A 22,366-nucleotide genomic window follows, 5' to 3' on the forward strand; every position below is an offset into this window, starting at 1 on the left:
ATAAGACGTAACGCGAGGGTCACGATTTGGTTTGAAACTGCCGTTATCACTGCCGTGATAAGACGTAACGCGAGGATTACGATTTGGTTTGAAATTGCCGTTATCACTGCCGTGATAAGACGTAACGCGAGGGTTACGATTTGGTTTGAAATTGCCGTTATCACTGCCGTGATAAGACGTAACGCGAGGGTTACGATTTGGTTTGAAATTGCCGTTATCACTGCCGTGATAAGACGTAACGCGAGGGTTACGATTTGGTTTGAAATTGCCGTTATCACTGCCGTGATAAGACGTAACGCGAGGGTTACGATTTTGTTGGAAATTGCCGTTATCACTGCCGTGATAAGACGTAACGCGAGGGTTACGATTTGGTTTGAAATTGTCATTGAAATTGGAATAGGATTTGAAATTGGAATTGAAATGGGATTTAGAAATAACGGTCAGACGGGAACTGACTACCAGACGGGAACTGGATTTGAGGTAACAGTCAGACGGGAACTGACTACCAGACGGGAACTGGATTTTGATGTAACAGTCAGACGGGAACTGACTACCAGACAGGAACTGGATTTTGATGTAACAGTCAGACGGGAACTGACTACCAGACAAGAACTGGATTTTGATGTAACAGTCAGACGGGAACTGACTACCAGACGGGAACTGGACTTTGAAATGATTTGGATTGCTAATGAAAATTGGACCTGTGTGATATGTACTATGTGAATGCCCCGGATGATATGCGTATGCTAGTGCGTATGTGTGTATGCTGATGCGTGAAATGAACGGCAAGGTTGCTATCATCGGTGAGGTTACCGGAAAACATCAATCAGGTGATTGGAAAATAAATCTCAGTAAGGTTACTGGCATCGGTAAGGTTACCGGGAAGCAGATGGACAATGTAGCTTAGCACCAGAGTTTTGAATTGGATGTTTGGATGTATGGGATAATGCTTATGCTTATGCATATGTTGATTGATGTAATGTGTGGAATGAAGCAATGTCTTCTGTAAGGTTACCTGAAAAGGTCTTTTGAATGGATATGAAAATTTGTCTTGGAGAAGACTACCTGAAGAGGTTCTTAGAATGGATAGAAATTTGTCTTGAATAAGACTACCTGAAGAGGTTCTTAGAACAAGAATGTCTCGAAGAAGATTACCTGAAAAGGTACTCAGAAAATGAATGTCTTGAAGAAGACTGCCTGAAAAGGTGCTTAGAACAAGAATGTCTCGAAGGAGACTATCTGAAAAGGTGCTTAGAAGAGGAATGTCTTGAAGACGACTACCTGAAAAGGTACTCAGAAAATGAATGTCTTGAAGAAGACTACCTGAAAAGGTACTTAGAATAGGAATGCCTTGAAGAAGACTACCTGAAAAGGTACTTAGAAAATGAATGTCTTGAGTAAGACTACCTGAAAAGGTACTTAGAAAAAGAACGTCCTGAAGAGGACTACCTAAAAGGTTTTTTTGGGAATGACGATGACTGTCTTAAAGAAGACTACCTAGAAGGGTTTTTTAGAAAAGAATGTCTTGAAAAAGACTGTTTGAGGAGGCTCCTAGAAAGGATCGTGAGACTTGTCTTAAAGAAGACCACATAAAAGAGTTACGGTGTAATGTATCAACCAATGTATGTAATGCATGATTTGTATGTATTTGTATGATGCTCCAATGATAGGTTGTTGATAACCTAAGCGTATATAACTCGCTGGAGTTGCAGGTTTGTTTGATAAGGTGGGGTGTGATGCTAGCGCGATTCCCCGATACCTGTTTTTTAGGCTCGTAGTTAGGAGAAATATTTGATCGAGGTTGTAAAGTACGAGAATGCCTTTCCCTTTTGTTGTTCGCCTTGCCCCAGTTTGATTTTTTTAGAAGTACTCCATGCCCTTAACCTTTGGAGGTTCTCCACGCCTTTAACCTTTGAATTGTTTGCCTTATGGATTTGATATCCAATGCCCAAATGTTTAGTGGAAAAGATGCCTATGAGGGGAGTGCCCTAGGAAATAACCTTGTCGTATGCTTCGACGTTTAGATTAAAGGGTGTGCCCCTGATCTCCAGGTCATGGAAGGTTATCCATAGTGTTCTATCCTTTGAATTTGAATTCTTCCCATGTCTGACATGCCCCTGTTTGAGATTGCTTTGAGATGTGCCCTAAGTCGATGGAACCTTAGGAAGACTGCCCCTAGTTAATAGGATGTTCGATTGTATGCCCCTGTGCTCCTTGAAATTTTTGCCCCTGTTTAGGAGAACCCCCTAGATGTGGTTTCCCCGACTCCAGGGTCTTTATTAGAAATGATCACCTTTAATTAACCCATTTCGAGATTTCCTCGATGCTAAGTGTATACTCATAGATGGTGTTGTACTTTTTGAGAAGTAGCTCCAATGGAATGCGTATGCAAGTTTTGAAATCGAAGTCCGTTATGAATTAGGACTGGATGGTTTTGAAAAGAATGCTTGAAGAAGCATAGTGATTAGAAGTAGTTTTAACAAACATAGGGATCAGTATAACAAATCCTGCTTAACATGCTTTCATGGTTAACCTTGCCTCAATTAGGACTTTTAAATGTTGTAACTTGGCCTGGTTCATGTTTTAAGAAACAATGGATATAAGGCTCAAAATTTATTTAACCCACCCCTTTCTCCTTGATGTTCTCCAGATCCTAAAAATTCGCCTAATCCAATGGATATGCTTTGTTTGCAAGAGAATCGTTTCAGTTTCGATGTTGAGCAGAAGCCTTAGTAGAGATCCAAACTTTGATGACGTATGTTGTAAAGATCCAAGCATTGATGTGAAGCTTTGATGGTTTAGCAGTCACAAGATTATCCTTTGTATTTCGCCTTTGTTTTTTATCCCTTACTTTTGCATGAGTTAATTCTTTTGAATTTGACACATCGGGATGCCCCAATTTTGCCTAAGTCTTTTTGTTTCCTTTTATGGAATTTTCATTTTGACTTAGCGGGCGTTTTTTATTCTTGAAAGCTCCTTTTGAGATTGATTCTTGGATATTGCATGTTGTGACTGCTATGTTGATTTTGATCTGTAAGCTTCGCCTTTGATACTTCCTCGATCTTGAATGATGTAATGAGGAAGAAGGTGTTGTAAATGTTACTTCCATTACTTCCTCAATCTTCGATGAATGCGAGGAAGAAAATATGCTTGAACCTTTGCTTTGCTTGATCCTTATGCTTGAACCCTTGCTTGGATTGACTGATTCTCTTGACAACCAAAATACACCATTGAATTAATTGAAGTCTACCCTGCCCCTGGTTAAAATCAAGGTTCTTTTGAAAAGTAGAAACAAACTCCAACTCCTGGCTCGAGGGGGTGACGAGGGATTAACATCCTTATATCTCCACTGTTTGGGAATGGAAACAATGCCTGTACATCCTCGGCTTGGTCTTACCTTGAAAGCATACGTTTAGCTAGACTTAGTCATTTGTATTCGTCATTCTCCCTCAAGCTTGTTAATAACCCTAAAAATAGAAGTGTGTGACTGGAAAGTCATGGTAGTGAGTGAATGAATTGATTTCAAAACATGCATGATTATTGTATTGAATTACTATTCGAAAAGTACAATGTTTTACATCAAATAGCGTTTTGTGATCGTAGGAAATACAACTAGAAAGATACACCTATTAATCCTAAGGGCAATCTCCTTTGTGAATCTGTCGACTTTGTTTTACTCCTTAGTTCGTGGACTTGTAGAAGTAGAAGGTGACCTCGAATTCCCCTTGGGCACGCCAAACCTATCGGGAACAAATTGCTTGTTAGCGGTGGGTTTTCGTCATATAGGAACTTCATGAGTTTCCTTTGACTGAAGCTCTTTTGCTTTTTTTTTTTAGGATAGTATCACACCATTGCAACCTTCGAAGTTTGTAGATTGATAGAGAGAACGCCTATGACTCTTTTGCCCCTTGGTACGGAGTTAACATATGTCGGCTTCCCTCCATCGTAGTTAGCATCTTTGTTCAGGGTCTTGCCCCAGTTGGACAAATCCTTGCCCCCAGGTTATCGTAGAGCGTCCTTGAAAGTTTGATATGTTCTAAGATGGACCCCTTTATGATTAGATACATCTTGAGTGTATCTATGAGGGAACTCTTTGTTGAACTAATCTTTGCTCGATGAAAACCTTTATTGTATTTGTAATCTTGTTATGACAAGGCATGGACACGTGGTTGGCATAGCGGAAGACATCCTCTTTTTTTTTTTAGTAAGACCAAGATCTTTTATTCTCCTTGCTCCGTAGTCTACGATCCTTTGATTTTTTTGGGAGTTTCGGGAAACCGGCTAGCATGGTAAGTATGGATGCGGGCGAAGATAGAAATGTAAATGTGAATGTAAATGTATGAATGCATGAAAATGCGAGTGCGCGCGTATGCAAAGGACTCCTTTATTTTTTGTATGTTATGACTCCTTGTATGCAATGCAATGCGGATGTGCGGTAGATATAATCTTAAGGATAACCTGTGCGGATTTAGGGACGACATTAGACTCTAATGAGATACTCGTAAGCTTGAGATTACAATGCGCCAATGGGAATCCCTCAGACTAAGGGGTACGCGGCAAGTAGCAGCGGATGACCGTTCAGGACAGTCACCAAGTCTCATGGCCATCGAGAGGCCGTTCGACGTGTATTTAGAAGTATGTCCCTCGTGGGAAGGTTCTCTATGCGGAACACAACCTATCTAAGGACGATATCATATGAGGTGAAATCCTTACAGGCTAGGGATGAAAGATGTATAGATGGGAATCCAAAACCTACACTAGTTAGGGGGTGAGCGGGAATAAGCACGGAGTGACCGTTCAGGACAGTCACCAGATCTCATAGCCATCGAGAGGCCAATCGAACGCATGCTAGTGAAGTTGTCCTTCGGGGAAGGACGCGTCGTTGTGAAAACACACGGGTGTGAAAGAAAATCCCTATGGGCTAGGGAGTGCTTAGGTGTAGGCACGAGATGACCGTTCGAGACAGTCACTAGATCGCATGGCCATCGAGAGGCCAATTGACGTGCGTTAATAGAAATGTCCTTCGTGGGAAGGACGCGTAGTTGTAAGAATACAAGGATATAAAAATAAAATCCCCACAGGCTAGGGGATGCATAGATGGTGATGTCCTTCGTGGGAAAGACATGGTCTTTAGAAATTAGAGTCCCTACAGGCTAGGGACCACGTGGGGATACCTGCAAAATCCAAACGCATAGATATCCAAAGCAAATAAGTTGCAAACATATAATAAGCACATGAGCACGAAAGTCCTAGGTTCATAGGTTCGACGTAGGGGGCTCTAGGGAGCCAACCTTTTTATGGAGTGTTCTAGAAGGTCTCATGGGGTCGTTCGTAGCCGCCGAGACTTTTTGTCTCTTTGGATTTTAGAACAACTCATTTTATCCATGAGGTTCGAGTTTTAGGGGTAGGTTCTCGGAGAGATCAGCTAAGTATCCAGTCCAGCCCTCCACAAAGTCAAGCTTCGTTTCGGACCTTTCCAAATACCCAACCCACTCCGAGTGGAGTTATCAGTGAGACTCGTAAGGCGATTCATGTCCCCTTTTGGTCTCAAAGTTAACTCCCACACTTAGGTTTAACAGCAATTTTATATATCCCAAAAGATGCAATAGAAATAAAAATATTCATTTAAATAAATATTTAATTAAATTGCAGTAGTGAAATTGCAGAGGAAAATAAATAAATAAAATTTAAATATTTACTAACCTCGAAATCCGGCTGCTTATGATACAAAAGAATGCAATACACAGCAAATATTTAAATAAACAGATAAATATTTTAAATGATATAAATAGTTGAAATTACAGATAAATAAATAAATAAAAATTAAATTTTATTTATTTATATTTTTTTAAAAAAAAGATAAACCTTCCTCCAAACCCTAAAAAATGGCAGATTTGCCAAACCCTAAAATGCGCCAAACCTAAACCCTGCCAAAACCTAAAACCTATAGGAGCATAGTAATTCACTGTTAAGTTATCCCCAGCAGAGTCGCCAGCTGTAGCAACCTGCCCTAAAAATTAACTTAGAGAGTCGCCACCTATTTCGAAGGGCGAATAGGAAACCCTACGCAGTATAGAGATCAGGGTAAGATACTATATTCAGGTCGAGGGAAGGTGTTAGGCACCCTCAACCCTTTCCTAAAGGATAACATTCAAAGATAAAGGTTTATGGCTAAGGAATTGAATAGGGAAAATTGAGATTTTAGGGAGGGGGACTCGCCTTGTTGCCAAGTGCCTACGTATCTCCTTATGGAGAATCAGAGTCAACGTAGTTCGGGGTACGGGTTGTACGCCCTTAAGGTTTGAAATTGAAGTGTATTTGAAGTTGTTTTGAAGTTGTTTTGAAATGCGAATGTTCGAAGGTATTTTGAATTACCTGATCGTAGTTGTGAACATCGCAGTGTTTGAAAAACTGTAGTCACGTGGTTTAGTGTATTTTAAATGTTTGGGCGTACAACCCTGATTTTAGTATGTACTATTAACCGCGATGATCAATAGATTCGATCACCATAGTTAAAAGATTAGTAGTTGTATCGTTACCAATTTTAATTGATGGATTCAATTATCACTGATAACGAATAAAAGTATTTTTTAGGAATTTTAATAATTTAATTTGTATCATTATCCCTCGTAATCGATTGATTCGATTAAAAATAATAATGATTAAAGGTGAGGAAAATAGGCTAATCATCGCAACCAATAAAAATGGTTGAAACCCTTTAGCCAAATAAGTTTATTTGAATTAATGTAATTTTAATTAATTAAACAATTAATTGATTATTACCCACCACGATCAATTGATTTAATCGAAGCTAATAATAAATTAAATTATATTATTTTGGCTAAAAAAACTAATGGGATTGGAGCGAACCCTAATACTACTTTGATAGCCTTTCTAGGGTTTTTTTGTGATTATAATGATTAGAACTAATTAAAATTCATTAAATCGAAGAATCGGGACAATACTCGAAAAAAATAATCCTAAATAATTACAACCTTAATTAAATTATTTTAATTCAACAATCACTTACATGTAATAAAAATATGTTGACTTAATTGTACCATTATACCAATAATATAGAAACAAGCAAATAAATAAGTAAAAATAAAAAAAAATAGAAAAAACCTGGGCGTGTTATCCCATGCTATTGGCTCCTGAATGTTCATGGTGGAATCTCACGCTGTAGAGCGTTGGATCTAATCTGAAGAAAATCCATTGGCTGGTGAGGGGGGTGCATCGTGATAAGGCGCGAGTGAGAAGCATGGGATCCGGAAGCATGGCCATTCAAACGAATTAATAAAAATAACAGCGACCCCAGGGATCGAACCTGCATTCCCTTTGTCGCCAGCCCCTTCCTTTAACCAAATGTGCTGGAAACGTTTGCTGATATAGAGGCGAACTCACACTATAATATTTACAACTTAAATGGACGAATTTTAAAAAAGAACCTGCACGCTACTGTAGATCTCCTTCCTCATCGTGAAAAAAAAATAACAGACATACAACCATGTTTCTACTTCGTCGCGGCAGCCATAACCCATTCAAACCTGTAAATCTTTCACCCAAAACGCATACAAATATTCCAGACGGATTGTAAAAGGTCTCACGAATCCGTTGAACACCTTTGTTTCGGCTAATTCGTTCTATTTCAGTGAGCCCCAATTCCAAGCTTCAACAACCTATCAATGGCATATCCCTCAATCTGCGATCAAACTCAAATTAAATAGCACAAAAAGCTTCTAAACTCCTTCACGATCCAGAATATATAATCGAATTCAATTTAAATTACATAAATGTGTGAAATCGAAATTAAAATAAAAAACGCTTAAACCGTGAGCGTATGCGTGATAATCCTGAACATGAGAGCCCTTGAAGATGGTCCTATGGCTTCAATGAATATCGAGGAAGCTGATTCCAATCTCCAAACTCCCTGAATCCCTCTGCAAATTTGAGAACAAATTTTTATCTCCTCTCTCAATTTGTAAGTCCGGTTACGGTTTTGAGGGCTTGAACCTTAGCTTCCTTCTTTTTCCTGCAAAAAGGTAATTATCTCTACCAGACTAAAAAAAAATAGTTATTCTCCTCTTGTTAATGTGCCTGAGATATTGGAATAGGGCTCATTCTTGTTGTTTTTTTTTCGGTCCCCGCAAAGAAAATAAGGGTTTCTCTTGATCTCCCTCCCCCCTAATTGTTAGACAAAAACTATATTTATAATAGAAAATTAGGTTAGAAATTTATAAGAAAAGGAAAGCCCAAATTTTATAATAATTCTACAAATAATATTAGTAGTGCTACCAATAATGTTATTTCTAGTAGTAATATTATTTTTATTAACTAATAATTAATAAAATGGTTAATAATAATATATTAATAATCATGATACTAATATTAATAATAAAAAAAATATTAAATGAATAGAACAAAATGGGCCCAAAGCAAATTGGCTCCCAAATACTTGCTACTCACACCTTCATTTTTTTTTAACCGATTTATAAGAGAATTTTATAAGAGACCGAGTTTAATAATAGATATATTAAACCCTATGGCTCTTAATTTGTAACACTCTTAATAAATCAACAGATGCAATTTATATCGGGTAAATTTTGGGGTATGACACTTTATACCTGCAAAACACTTAAACCATATAGAACTTGCAGTTCTTGTTAGTAAAAGCAACTGATTAAATCAAATCATTTATCACATATTTCTCCCCCTTTTTGTCATATAAAAAAAACAAAAAAGATTCAGAGACAAACAAAACGAAACACACGGAGGAAGAAGATGATTTCATTGAAGTTCAAACAGCAGGTACAGAAGTACATGAAGATAAGTAAGATCAGATGCACAAAGACAGATGCAACGAAAAGAAAGAAACAACACAGACTCAATCTAAGATGGCCCTAGCCTTGACAAGATCTTGGCCAGCATCTCTTGAACCTCATTGTTGTGTCCATCTTGCCTCACCATGAAAGCTCTATACTCAGCATTGAGTGAGCTTTGCTCATCCTGTCTCTTCTGAATTTCTTCTAGAGTCCTTGCAAGACGAGAAGATTCATCAGAAGAAGCTTCAACGCTTTCAACCACAGGAATAGCAACTTGATCTATAGCTTCCATGGATAGATCATTTGCAGGGATGTCCTCAACAGGATCTGATTCAGCAACATGATCTTCAGCATCTGCTTCTTGCATGGAAGCATCTCCATATTCTGCAGCAGGAATTTCCGAGTCTCCATTCTCAAGTGCCTGAAGAATGGCAGCTAGATTCCTGGGAGCAGAAGGACCTTCAACTTCTGGTGGGTCAACAACTTCTGGAATGACCAAGCTTGGGTCTTTCTCCGAAGGGTTTTCCCTCAGATAGTCAAAGAGAGTCTTGAAGTCTCCGAGCAGAACAGGATAATCAGGAATAAAGATAACAATATCCCTGCATGGATTTGCTTCCATTTCAGCAGCCAGTCTTGCTACTTCCAATTCATCCACAAAGGGCTTCTCCTCAGCAGCAACACAATTTCTGAGAGGATGGTAGTATATACCATTATCATCCTCCAGAAGGTAACCAGGGTAACCAGGGGCAGCAGCCACTAGTCTTTTCTGTACTCCCATTGCTTCTACTTGAAAATCCTTGCGAAATCTTCTCCAGAGATTTCTTGTAGAAACATCATCCAGACCATTTAGAAATGCATCCTTCAGAAGGTCTAGACTGCTAATCACCTCATGTCTGAAAAGTTCCAGGTAGGTATAGGGTTCAGGTTCAGGCGGATTGAAGGTGAATTTGTAGTCAGGGTAGAGAAGACAGTAAGGTTTGGATTTTCTGGTAGGTAAGGGATGGGATATAGAAGGTGGAGGTGCGGTGGATGAGGAAGAAGGGATATCTGAGAGAATGATTGATGAGGATGGAATATCAGAAATGATAGATTGAGACGAGGATGGAGTATTTGTAAAGGGAATTGGTGAGAAAGATTTATCAGAAGGAGTTGGGGGAAGAATACTTAAAGGTGTGGGGTTTAGAATGGGAGAGGAGAAGGATTTGGTAAGGTGAAGTTTATTTTTGGTTCAGATGGAGGTGATTGGAAAGATGGTTTAGGGACAGAAGGAGGTGGAGTAAAAACCTGTCTGGAGATTTGTACAGAAGAAGAAGATCTGGTTCTGCGAAAGGAATCTCTGATCCTTTTATCTCTTCGTTCTTCAGAGTCCACCTTGTCAGGATCATAGGTGACCCTCAACTTCTTGGCTTTCTCAGCCTCGTCTTCTCGGGCTTTTCTTTTTAGCCTAGCCTTTAGTTCCTTCTGATCCTTCTTCAGAAGATCAGCCTTGGACGGAAGTACTCTGCCACGGATCCAAGCAGGATCAATATCTGATTGCTTCCTAACACAATCTTCCAGGTAAGACTTAACAACCTGATGCAGTTCTTCTTGAAACAAGGAGGCAAAACCTTCAACAGCAACTCTTCTTGAGAGAATGTCAGGAAAGCTTGGGCACACAGAAGGTACATTTTGAATGAGTTCTAATCTGAACAAATCCACACCATTAAAAATGGGACCTTGAACTACTCCAAGCAAATGGGATGCATTGAGTTTTCTGATGGAGTCCAGCACTTTGCTTTCAGTAAGAATGTCTGAAATCATTCTTCCAAACGGAATAGTCGTTCTTGAAAGGTGAGGGTACTTCGCCCTTTCCTCTTCTCTTGACTCAAGGATTGAAGTCTTTAGATTCTCAAACAGAATGTGAGAAATGTTGATCTCAGTCTTTTTGCCAATGCAGAAAAGAGTGTGCTTGTGATCTGGACTGATGTAAGAAGAGGAGAGCATCCTTTTTCTGTGGTGAAGAGAACCCAGAATAATCTCAGCCCATACTCTATAAAATGGCCTCAAGGTGCCTGTGTTATTCGAGTCAATCCCAGAAGACTTAGAGATTTGTTTTTCAACTATCGACCAATCAACAGATGCATGTCGAAAACCAGACCAACCTTCTTCATCATTCAGATTGTATAGCTTCCTGATCAGTTTTTCAGAGATAACCACTTCATGCCCTAGCACGAATGAAATGATGGCCGTTGGGGTAACCGTTGCATGTACCCAAAAATCCTTCACGAGATCAGGATAAATTGGACCAACCAATCTATTAAGGTACTTGGACCATCCTTGCTCAAGGATTCTTGCATCACACTTAAAGCCATTCGCTTTAAGATTGTTTAAGTCCACAGCGGTTTCACATAAAACCTCCAAGTCCTTCGTGGGTATCAAGCAAGTTTTCAAAGGAGCATATTCATAATTTCGTAGAAGGATTTGTGAAGAAGTAAGTCTTTCTTTTGAGGAAGATGAACAAGAGGAAGAGTTCATGATGATTATGTCGTAAGATTAGAGCAAAGACTAGGGTTTGAAAAAGAAAAACAGATGCAGCGAAAAAAAATGTACAACCAAAATAGAGAGAAGGAGAAAAGAATGAAGTTGAAGCGGGCTATTTAAAAGATTTGAAAATAATTTAAATCATTTTGCATTAAATGAGAAATGACATTAGGAGAGATAGCATGGTAAATGAAATGATTTAACACAGTTACCTAGGTCGGCGTCTTTTCAACTGCACGCTTCGTACTGACCGTAGAGACACGTGTTCATCATCAGATAATGGATGACAGGTGTGAAATATTCAATAGGCTTTACGCCTTCTGATTCCGATCACTGCTTCTGAATTGATCAGGTTTCTCTTCTGGAAACACTCCTTCTGAAGTGTGCTGATATAATTCTGAATGATCTTCTGATCCATTACTTCTGATATACACAGCTTCTGGGGATTCACTTCTTTGTTCTGCAGCTTCTGATAAGACACAACTGTATCTGCAGAAATTCTTAAGCTGCTTTGTTTCATCAGAAACACGTTTATCATCAAACCAGATATTTATTGATTCGTCCACAATCAATGTTTCAATATTGTATATTCTGTAGCATTTAGAGCATTCAGAATAGTCAAGAACGAAACATAAATGCTTTAGAAACAAACAAAACAGATGGTTCCAAGACTAATAAACTTTCTTTTCTGATCTCCTACGAATATAGTTTCTTCCACAGATTTAAGTACCAGAACTTAGAAGACAGTCCTTCTTCCCTTCAAGTGTTGAGACCAACTTGAGTCCAGGTGACATGTCATGTTGACTTTTATCTTCTTTGTCGCCAAGAGAATCTGCAAAAGAAATAGTCTTTTTCTTTGGTACCCACATTTTCTTGGGTCCTTTCTTGTTAGATTTTCTCAAGTTCTGATTGAACTTGGGTTTAACATTGTAAGCAATAGGAGGAACAACATGATAATTTTTAATGCGAGTTTCATGATATTTCCTAGGTTGTGTCACATGCTTTTTGGTGTGTGTTATGTGAAAACTTTGAGCATGTGAAGTGTGCCTAATATCATGGGAGTGGCCATACTTGAACTGATCATACAATGGCTTGTATGTGAATTTCATTTCATCAACAGGTTCAAGTTTGTATGGGGTTTCACCCTCAAAACCAATGCCGACTCTTTTGTTTCCAGACACAGCATATATCATAGAAGCTAGCTGACTTCTGCCAATACTTCTAGATAAGAACTTCCTGAAACTTAAATCATATTCTTTCAGAATATGGTTTAGACTAGGAGTGGATTTTTCTGAATCAGAAGGAGATCCAACATTATTGGATAATTTTAAAAGTTTTTCTTTTAATTCAGAATTTTCCAACTCAAGCTTCTTTGTTTCAAATTCAAATAGCTTTTTCAGCTTTTTGTATTTGAGACTAATCTGAGACTTGAATTCCAGAAGTTCAGTTAGACCGGAAACTAACTCATCTCTAGTAAGTTCAGAAAATACCTCTTCAGAATCTGATTCTGATGTAGATTCTGATCCGTCATCTTCTGTCGCCATCAGCGCACAGTTAGCCTGCTCATCTTCAGAGTCTGAATCATCTTCTGACTCATCCCAGGTTGCCAAGAGACCTTTCTTCTTATGAAACTTCTTCTTGGGATTTTCCTTCTGAAGTTTTGGACATTCATTCTTGAAGTGTCCAGGCTCATTGCATTCATAGCACATGACCTTCTTCTTGTCAAATCTTCTGTCATCAGAAGATTCTCCACGTTCAAATTTCTTTGAACTTCTGACGCCTCTGAACTTCCTTTGCTTGTTCTTCCAGAGTTGATTTAGCCTTCTGGAGATCAAGGACAGTTCATCTTCTTCTTCAGATTCTGATTCTTCAGGATCTTCTTCTCTAGCCTGAAAAGCGTTAGTGCATTTCTTGATATTGGATTTTAATGCAATAGACTTACCTTTCTTTTGAGGCTCATTTGCGTCCAGCTCTATTTCATGGCTTCTCAAGGCACTGATGAGCTCTTCCAGAGAAACTTCATTCAGATTCTTTGCAATCTTGAATGCAGTCACCATAGGACTCCATCTTCTGGGTAAGCTTCTGATGATCTTCTTTACGTGATCAGCCTTGGTGTATCCCTTGTCAAGAACTCTCAATCCAGCAGTAAGAGTTTGAAATCTTGAAAACATCTTTTCAATGTCTTCATCATCCTCCATCTTGAAGGCTTCATACTTCTGGATTAAAGCGAGAGCTTTAGTCTCCTTGACTTGAGCATTTCCTTCATGAGTCATTTTCAAGGACTCATATATGTCATAGGCCGTTTCCCTGTTAGATATCTTCTCATACTCAGCATGAGAGATAGCATTCAGCAAAACAGTTCTGCATTTATGATGATTCCTGAAAAGCTTCTTCTGATCATCATTCATTTCTTGCCTTGTCAGCTTTACGCCACTGGCATTTACTGGATGTTTGTAACCATCCATCAGAAGATCCCATAGATCACCATCTAGACCAAGAAAGTAACTTTCCAGTTTATCTTTCCAGTATTCAAAGTTTTCACCATCAAATACCGGCGGTCTAGTATAACCATTGTTACCGTTGTGTTGCTCAGCAGAGCCAGATGTAGATGCAGGTGTAGACTTTGCAGTTTCATCAACCATCTTTTACTGAAGCGTTTTTCTCTTCCTGAATCTTTTTTAAACACGGTTAAGTGCTTGCACCTTAGAACCGGCGCTCTGATGCCAATTGAAGGATAGAAAAACACTTAGAAAGGGGGGGTTTGAATAAGTGTAGCTTTAAAAACTTGACAGATAAAAATAAATTGCACAGTTATTTTTATCCTGGTTCGTTGTTAACTAAACTACTCCAGTCCACCCCCGCAGAGATGATTTACCTCAACTGAGGATTTAATCCACTAATCGCACGGATTACAATGGTTCTCCACTTAGTCAGCAACTAAGTCTTCCAGAGTCTTCTGATCACACACTGATCACTCCAGGAACAACTGCTTAGATACCCTCTAAGACTTTTCTAGAGTATTCTGATCCACACGATCACTCTAGTTACAACCTGCTTAGATAACCTCTAAGACTTCCTAGAGTATTCTGATCCACACGATCACTCTAGTTCCTTACAACTTAATGTAATCAATTCTAAGAGTATTACAATTGCTTCTTAAAAGCTATAATCACAAACTGTGATATTTCTCTTAACGTTTAAGCTTAATCTCACTAATATATTACAACAGCAATGTAGTGAGCTTTGATGAAGATGAAGATTCTGAGCTTTGAATAGAACAGAGTTTCAGCAAGTTAATATGAGTTGTTTTGTGCAGAATCGTTAACCTTGCTTCTCATCAGAACTTCATATTTATAGGCGTTGGAGAAGATGACCGTTGAGTGCATTTAATGCTTTGCGTGTTCCGTACAGCATCGCATTTAATGCTATACGCTTTTGTCAACTACCTCGAGCCTTGTTCACGCTGTGTCTACTGACGTTGCCTATAGTAGCTTTTAACGTTCCTTTTGTCAGTCAGCGTAGCTTGCCACTTGTACTTCCTTCTGATCTGATGTTTGTGAATACAACGTTTGAATATCATCAGAGTCAAACAGCTTGGTGCAAAGCATCTTCTGATCTTCTGACCTTGAAGTGCTTCTGAGCGTGATACCATCAGAACTTCAGTGCTTCTGATCTCATGTTCTTCTGATGCTTCCATAGACCCATGTTCTGATTCTGCTTCGACCATCTTCTGATGTCTTGCCAGACCATGTTCTGATGTTGCATGCTGAACCCTTTGAGACAAAGCTTCTGAGCGCTGAATTATGCATACTCTTTATATATTTCCTGAAAAGGAAATTGCATTGGATTAGAGTACCATATTATCTTAAGCAAAATTCATATTATTGTTATCATCAAAACTCAGATAATTGATCAGAACAAATCTTGTTCTAACACCCTCCACCTACGACTTCTACCCTATTACTGGTAATCTCTTCACTCTATATTCTTGATGTAATGATCTGTTGTGTTTGGATGTGGTAGGATGAGATTATTGACCGCATTGGAAGATCTGCTTTTTTTCTGAAACGTATTTCGAGAAGCGTTAAAATTTTGGAGAAAGAAGGAAGTAAATTGTGGAAGAGAGAGAGAGAGAGTAAAGTCTCTTTGCAATTTTAGTTTATTCTGCTTATTTTCTATTAATTTCATTTTTTTTATTTTTAATAAATGGCCCTGCCACATGGTATTGATTCAATTGGATGATAGATTGTTTTGAATTTTTGAACTGGTCAATTAAGGATGCTGTTACGTTAAAAAAGGCACTGCATATTACATATTGTTGATTTGGTTTTATCTAGGGATGTCAACGGGGCAGATATTGTTCGGAGGATGCTTCTCCACTCCCCGCCCCGTCCCTAAATTTAGTCCCCATCCCCAATCCCCGCCACGGGGGAATATTTCCCTCCATCCCCATCCCCACAGATCCCCACGGATATCCACGGAGATCGAATTTTAAGAAAATTTCTACACTTTTTGATCAAAACTATGACACTAGTATTTTGTTTTTTTTTTTCCATATTTTTTAAAACGCATATATTTGCATCTTTATTTTATAAAAAAAATCAAAATACATCTTGCATCAATAATAAATAAAAAAAGCAAAAGAACTTGATGTTACTAATATTTTTTATGTAAAAATAAATAAATAGTAACATAACTTCTTGCTACCGTGCTTCCACTAATTTACCACCACAATACCAATGTCGTCCAGCGCAAGTGGTTGATTATGTGTGACAAATCTATAACTTTTAATGACTCTTCATTTTCTAATACATTGTAAAATTATATAATTATATAATATATAAAATATATAAATTAACATATATCTTCGGAGTCGGGGAATCCACGGGGACGGAGGATACTTTCCCAATCCCCGCCCCAAAGTGTTATCGGGGGAACTTTTCCCTCCATCCCCATCCCCACGGGGAAAAAAATCCCCAACTTCGGATCTCCGCACAGATATTCCCCACAGGGATCCCCATTAACAGATGCAATTGACATCCTTAGAGGATACGTAGGCATAGGGTTTCGAAACCTGGCGTATTTCAAAGGATCTTTTGAAAACAATTACATGATCCTATAAAAAACACCAACCTAACAATATGAACTACGGTACTCTGACTTCCTCATTGCACTAGAGGATACGTAGGCATAGGGTTTCGAAACCCTAGCGAATATAACTATAAAAAAAATACTAACATTTGGTTTAAATCTCTTAAAAAGTCATTTTTCTGATATGGGTAGATGAACGTTTACCGTATCTAAACTTTAAATCTATATAACAACCTAAACCTAGAAGGGGTCCTCTTGAATACAAGGGAGACGAAGGGTGCCTAACACCTTCCCTTCATTTAACCGACTCACGAACATAGAATCTCTGAACCATAGGGTAATCCGTTTAATTCCTTTCCTTTAGGATAAAAATAAATGGTGGCGACTCTTTACCTTAAAATTTTAGGCCGGTTGCTACACATATGTGTTGTTTATACATGCATACAAAATTTAAAATATTAATAAATTATGTCATATTTTCGGTATAAATGTAATTAAAAGGTCATGGTGTAATTAAATACTATTTTGATATTATTTTATAGAATTTATTTTCTATACTAAATAGTTAATTTAATTTTAAATTTTTTATTTAATAATATTATAAGATAGAGTTAAAATATATGTTTAATCTACTAAATATAACAAATATCATGCAAATAATCATACACGTAATATGGAGAAATTAAAATAAAAGAAAACAAGCTATAATTAACCTAAATATTTTTATAAATAGTATTATTTTTATATACAGAAAAAAAATGGAATAATGATTTAAATACTTTTATAAATGATTTAAATATTTTGCGCATAATTGCTTTGTAAAGTTAATATTCATATTTGAAATCAATATTCATAATGCTTTAAAACATTAAATTAGTTAATTTTATTTTTAAGTGTACTTAAGAAAAATAATGATATGATGGATTTAAAAAAAAAAAATTGGAAGTTTGGTAAGACACAGAAAGTATTTAATGCGGTAATAACAATTGATTGTGCCAGATTTATAATGAATTTTTATTAAATTATAACAATAAAAAGAAAATAAATACTAAGGAATGGAACAACAACTTAATGGCCTGCCTATAATAAAATTTGATCATGATATTTAACTACTAATAAAATAACAAATTAATAATGATAATTGACTACCAATAAAATAACAAACCAATAATAATAATAATGATAATTGACTATTAATAAAACTTAATCAACATCAAGTTTGTAAGTATTCTTTTGAATATAATGAATTGAAATGCACTTCAATCATTTTATTAGTAGAAATGTATTCAATGTGTTTGAAATATTGCATATTTTTCATGATTCTTATTTTTTCTTTTAGAATATTTTATTTAATTAAATGGACCTAAAAATTATTAATGAAAACAAAATACTCTTTTCCTCATATTAAAAAAGATTTACAAACATATAACAAAAGAACAAGTTGTTCATTGTATACATTATGGCTCTGTTTGATAAGACATATTTTCAAGCTTATAGCTTATGTCTTATGTCTTATAAGCTCATATGATAATTTAGACCCATTTGATAACGATCTTTTCATCACGAGCTTATAGCTTATTTTTCAGACGCTATTTCAAATAGCGTTTTAGCTTATGTCTTATAGCTTATTACTTTTTCTTCCTTTTTTATCCTTATTATTTCTATTAAAATCCATTGTTAACCCTTATAATTTATTTTAATTTAAAATAAAATAATTATATATTAAATATCTTTTATGTCATTTTACATTTATAAGTTAATTGAACCGTTAATTTTATCAAACACTTTAATGAGTTTATAAGCTATCAGTCTCAACCATCTGCTATAAGCTATAAGTCATCATTCATCAGCCATCAGTTATAAGCTATAAGCTATCAGCTAGCTTATCAGTCAACTGCTATTTTTACCAAACAAACTCTATATCCTAGCAAAATCAAAAATTTAAAATGAGAACAAAACATTATTTTAATAACGATGACATATTTATAATTTTTTAACATTTTATAAATACTGCCAAAAAATTTATAAAATATTTTTTTACTTAAATAAATTTTAATATTTTATAATTATTTCTAAAATATTTTTTTTGCTTAAATAAATTTTAATCCGTGCCTCGCACGGGTATATCTACTAGTTTTTATAAAAATAAATAACAACAACAATATGTATCATAGGATGTAAAACTTGCTAATAGAACACAGGTTCAAAACACAACAGGTACAACAAGAAGATGTCGTATGAGATGTTGGAACATGTCCTATGGAATAACTGTTGACATTGCGCCTGCTGAGCTGGATTAATGAGATTCACACTACAAGAAATTTGACTTATAGCGACAGCCCAATTTTGTAGGTAAAGGTCATAAAACCGTGGGTATAGGCCATAAAACCTATACCGACGGTATTTTGTTCCGTGCACTTTGATTATCCTATACCCATGGAAATTTTCCGTTTCAATAGCCTATAGCTACAGAATTTTGAGGCCGTTGGTCAATATCGCATACCTATACCCCACGAATTTTGACACTTTAGTTAATAAGATTTCTCACACCTTTGTCCGTTGGTATAGCTTTGACAATGTTTTTTTTTCTTCATTTTTTTAATAATAATAAAAACTCTCCAATTTGTAGCCCAGTATAATTATAAACGAAAATTTTAATTAAATTAAAAAACTAATGTCTCAAATTAACAAGTACTTTAAAACATTAAAATATTGTCATTAAAATAAATTTCTCTAAACTGATGATGTACCAAATAACTTAGCATAACAAAAATGATACAAATTTGAAAACAATATGACAATCACAATTTGCTTCTAATCTATCATAAAACTACAAATCTAAAAACTAACAACCACCAAAATAAACATGTTCATGACATCTCTTCCAAGCAATAAACTATTGTGGCTTGCAACCAAATTCAACTAGAAAGTAGCAGCTTCCAAAATCAATCAAATAGAACAACAAAAAAATACAGTACATGACAAAAGACTTGTCAAAGACAAAATAAGCTTCTAATCTTTCCCTCTTCGATCTTCGTTAGTGTATGGACTTGGTGAACCTGTTTGACCGAGAGAACTAGAAGCTTCTGTAACCTATAGAAAATATATAAAAAACAAATTACAAACTCAATTTAATTCCTAAATAAAACATGGAAAAACATTCATTTTAAAACAAACGTCATAGAAAAATTAATTAGTAACATAATCAAAATATCAAATAATTCTAAAAGATATTAATTAATTAACTATTTACATAATTGATGGTACTTAATTTGTTATGTATCATATAATTCTTAAAACAACATGTAGCTTATTCAATTAGAATTTCAAGTTAATTGTTTTCTGTAGCTTCTAAAATTCATCTTATTTTATGAAGCTTTTGGAATGAATTGCATGCATGGTGCTGAAATTTAATATTAAAAGTATCTATCTACATAGTTGGTTTGGCCAATTATACATATTATTAGCTAGTCTCACAACCAAACAAACCCTAACTATAAACTCAAAGAGTAAAATAAAATATACCTGTCTAGCAGCTCGTAAAATGTCATTCACATCTTCTCCAGTAAATCGATTTTGAATCAATGACAGCATGTTTGCCAACATCACACTTGTACTCTCTTGTTTTTCTTCCATTTGCTTATGTTTTTCTTCCATTTGCTTAACTTTATCACGTAACTCTTGATTTTTAGACAAAGCGGCTTTTAATTTTTTGGGTTTGGGAATCTTGCCCATACAACGCACACGACCTTTCTTTTCAGGACCTTTTACTTTAGAGTATATATCATCCTTCCAAGGCATATGGCTTTGATTCTCTTGGGCCAATTGAGATGTTGCAGCCTCATTATCGTGTTTTTTTATTCTTCCTGGAACATTTAAAACAAATGAAACAAAAACAAGCAATAACAACTTCCATCCAATGATGTCACCAATTGCAAAACAACACAAATATATTAATACTAATTGAAACTAATTGCAATTAAATCAAATCAAGTCAAGGAATTACACAAATTGTAAATGATAGAAAATAACACTAGATACTAATATAAAAAAACTCTAATACAACACCCATATGGATCACCCAGGTAGCACTCTAATGCCACCAATAAATAAACATAAACAACCACAAGAAGCAAGGAGCACTTAAACCTAATGTAAAACTACTAAATAATAATAAACAATAAAGTACTCAAAGTAGTAGAGAGAAGTTGAACCTAATGTGAAACTACTAAACAAATAAACAAAATGCCACCACCCAAAATATTAGAAAGCATCAAACAAGCAAATTAGAAGCCACAAAAAAGAAAGCCCAGAAGGTACAAACAACAAAAACCAGAAGATACAATGTAAAAACAAAAAGGCAAAAATTATGAAAACCTTATTAGGGATGAGAATAAAATAGATAAGAATGAAATAAAATCTTACAATCAATCTTGCAGCTTTTTCATTGACAATTGAACCATCTTTACGGGTACGAGTATCAATGTAAATCTCTTTACGTTTGGGTGATACTCCATTGCCATTTTTTTTCTAAAACCAAGCAAACAAGTTTATGGGTGATTTGTATTATAAATACAATTTACTTTTAAAAAAGTTCAAATATAAACAAACCTTTTCATCTATCAATTTTGGGAGACTTTTTATACCCATACAATGAACATCTTCAAACTTAGCACGGTTTTGTGCATTAATTTTACTTATTTTCTACAATTTATACAACATAGTATTAGTTAAAATAAGATAATATAGTTAAAATATAGTTCATGATATGAAGAAATTTATTTCAATTTAACTTGTCCGTCTTGAGAAAACCAATGATGAACCAAATGTCTCCATTGATTTGGATCAACCCTACTATCTGGTACAACAGATGCAATTTCTTCTTCCGTTTTACTTGGGTCATATGCCTTTGATTCTAAATCGCTCTTCCATTGTCTCCATTTCTCGTTCATATCAGATTTCAACATTTCCCTTATCGTGTCATTTATAGGAGGAACAAATTCAAATTTGGACTAAAAAAATATAGAAATCTTAAACATGCATAACATAAAATAAATGATAATATAAATTTTAACACATCATGATTTAAATATAAAATTATAATACCTCTATAAATTTCAACATCTCTTCTTTTTCCTCATCAGGCATTTTTTTCCCAAGATATGTATTCAATGGAAGCATACTGATTCCTTCGAACCATACTTCCTATGAAACGAGTAAGAGTAGTCCCTTCCTCACCAATGAGTCGACCATACTTATCCAAATTAACAATTATGAAATCACCAGAGTCCATGTCCCATACATCTAACATTCTTGTCGGGCCTCTTAATTTTTTAGGTTCAACCTCTACAAGTAAAATAATAGAGACATAAAACATAAAACTTAATTCTTACACAAAATAAATTATAAAACTAAAAAATTATATATAATTTATACCTTTGTCAATATGAGCTTCTTCTGCTTCTATATCAGAAGGAATGGAGTAGGAATCTTCAGACTCGTGTGTTTCATCTTCCATATGACTAGGGTTGGAGCGAATTTCTTCAACACTACTTCCTTGGGCATAAGTTGAGGTTCTTTGAATTTCTTCAACATTATTTCCTTGGGCATGAGATGAGGTTGTATGAGTTTCTTCAACATTACTTCCTTGGGCTTGATTTGAGGCAGTATTTGTTTCTTCGGTGTTACTTCCTTGGGCCTGAGTTAAGGTTGTAGGAGTAGCATTACTTCCTTGGTTTGATTCTTTTAATATGCGGCTCCCAATATTTAATTTTCTCTTCCTTCCCATTGTTGTAATACTTTCAATTAAGAAAGTGAAGGATTAAAACAACCTTGAAAATAAATTTTGACATAAAATAGTATATGATAAAAAAAGCAACAATATGATTACCATAAAATACAAATGGAATGAGAATATATATATATATATATAT

General features: G+C 35.8%; 2 protein-coding genes across 2 annotated transcripts; both read right to left on the bottom strand.

Annotated features, from left to right (window-relative positions):
* Positions 1-19,315: 19,315 nt before the first annotated feature.
* LOC131599070 (uncharacterized) lies at positions 19,316-20,670 on the bottom strand. The gene is made up of 2 exons (XM_058871566.1): positions 19,959-20,670; positions 19,316-19,526 (listed from the first exon to the last, which is right to left on the bottom strand). Exons 1-2 carry the CDS (start codon positions 20,232-20,234, stop codon positions 19,446-19,448), a joined length of 357 nt encoding a protein of 118 aa, XP_058727549.1. The 5' UTR covers positions 20,235-20,670; the 3' UTR covers positions 19,316-19,445.
* Positions 20,671-21,044: 374 nt separating this feature from the next.
* On the bottom strand, positions 21,045-22,353 carry LOC131599071 (uncharacterized). The gene is made up of 3 exons (XM_058871567.1): positions 21,870-22,353; positions 21,227-21,779; positions 21,045-21,137 (listed from the first exon to the last, which is right to left on the bottom strand). The coding sequence occupies exons 1-2, from the start codon at positions 22,219-22,221 to the stop codon at positions 21,574-21,576; spliced, it is 558 nt and encodes a 185-aa protein (XP_058727550.1). The 5' UTR covers positions 22,222-22,353; the 3' UTR covers positions 21,045-21,137; positions 21,227-21,573.
* Positions 22,354-22,366: the final 13 nt, after the last annotated feature.

Source organism: Vicia villosa, linkage group LG4 (assembly GCF_029867415.1).
Source record: "Vicia villosa cultivar HV-30 ecotype Madison, WI linkage group LG4, Vvil1.0, whole genome shotgun sequence".
Classification (NCBI taxonomy): domain Eukaryota; kingdom Viridiplantae; phylum Streptophyta; class Magnoliopsida; order Fabales; family Fabaceae; genus Vicia; species Vicia villosa.

Coding starts and splice junctions, on each gene's coding strand:
- LOC131599070 (XM_058871566.1), bottom strand. CDS start 20,234: ATGCCTTGGAAGGATGATATATACTCTAAAGTAAAAGGTCCTGAAAAG. Junction 19,527..19,958: donor TTTTACGAGCTGCTAGACAG/GTATATTTTATT, acceptor TATTTTCTATAG/GTTACAGAAGCTTCTAGTTC.
- LOC131599071 (XM_058871567.1), bottom strand. CDS start 22,221: ATGGGAAGGAAGAGAAAATTAAATATTGGGAGCCGCATATTAAAAGAA. Junction 21,780..21,869: donor AGAAGCTCATATTGACAAAG/GTATAAATTATA, acceptor TTTTACTTGTAG/AGGTTGAACCTAAAAAATTA.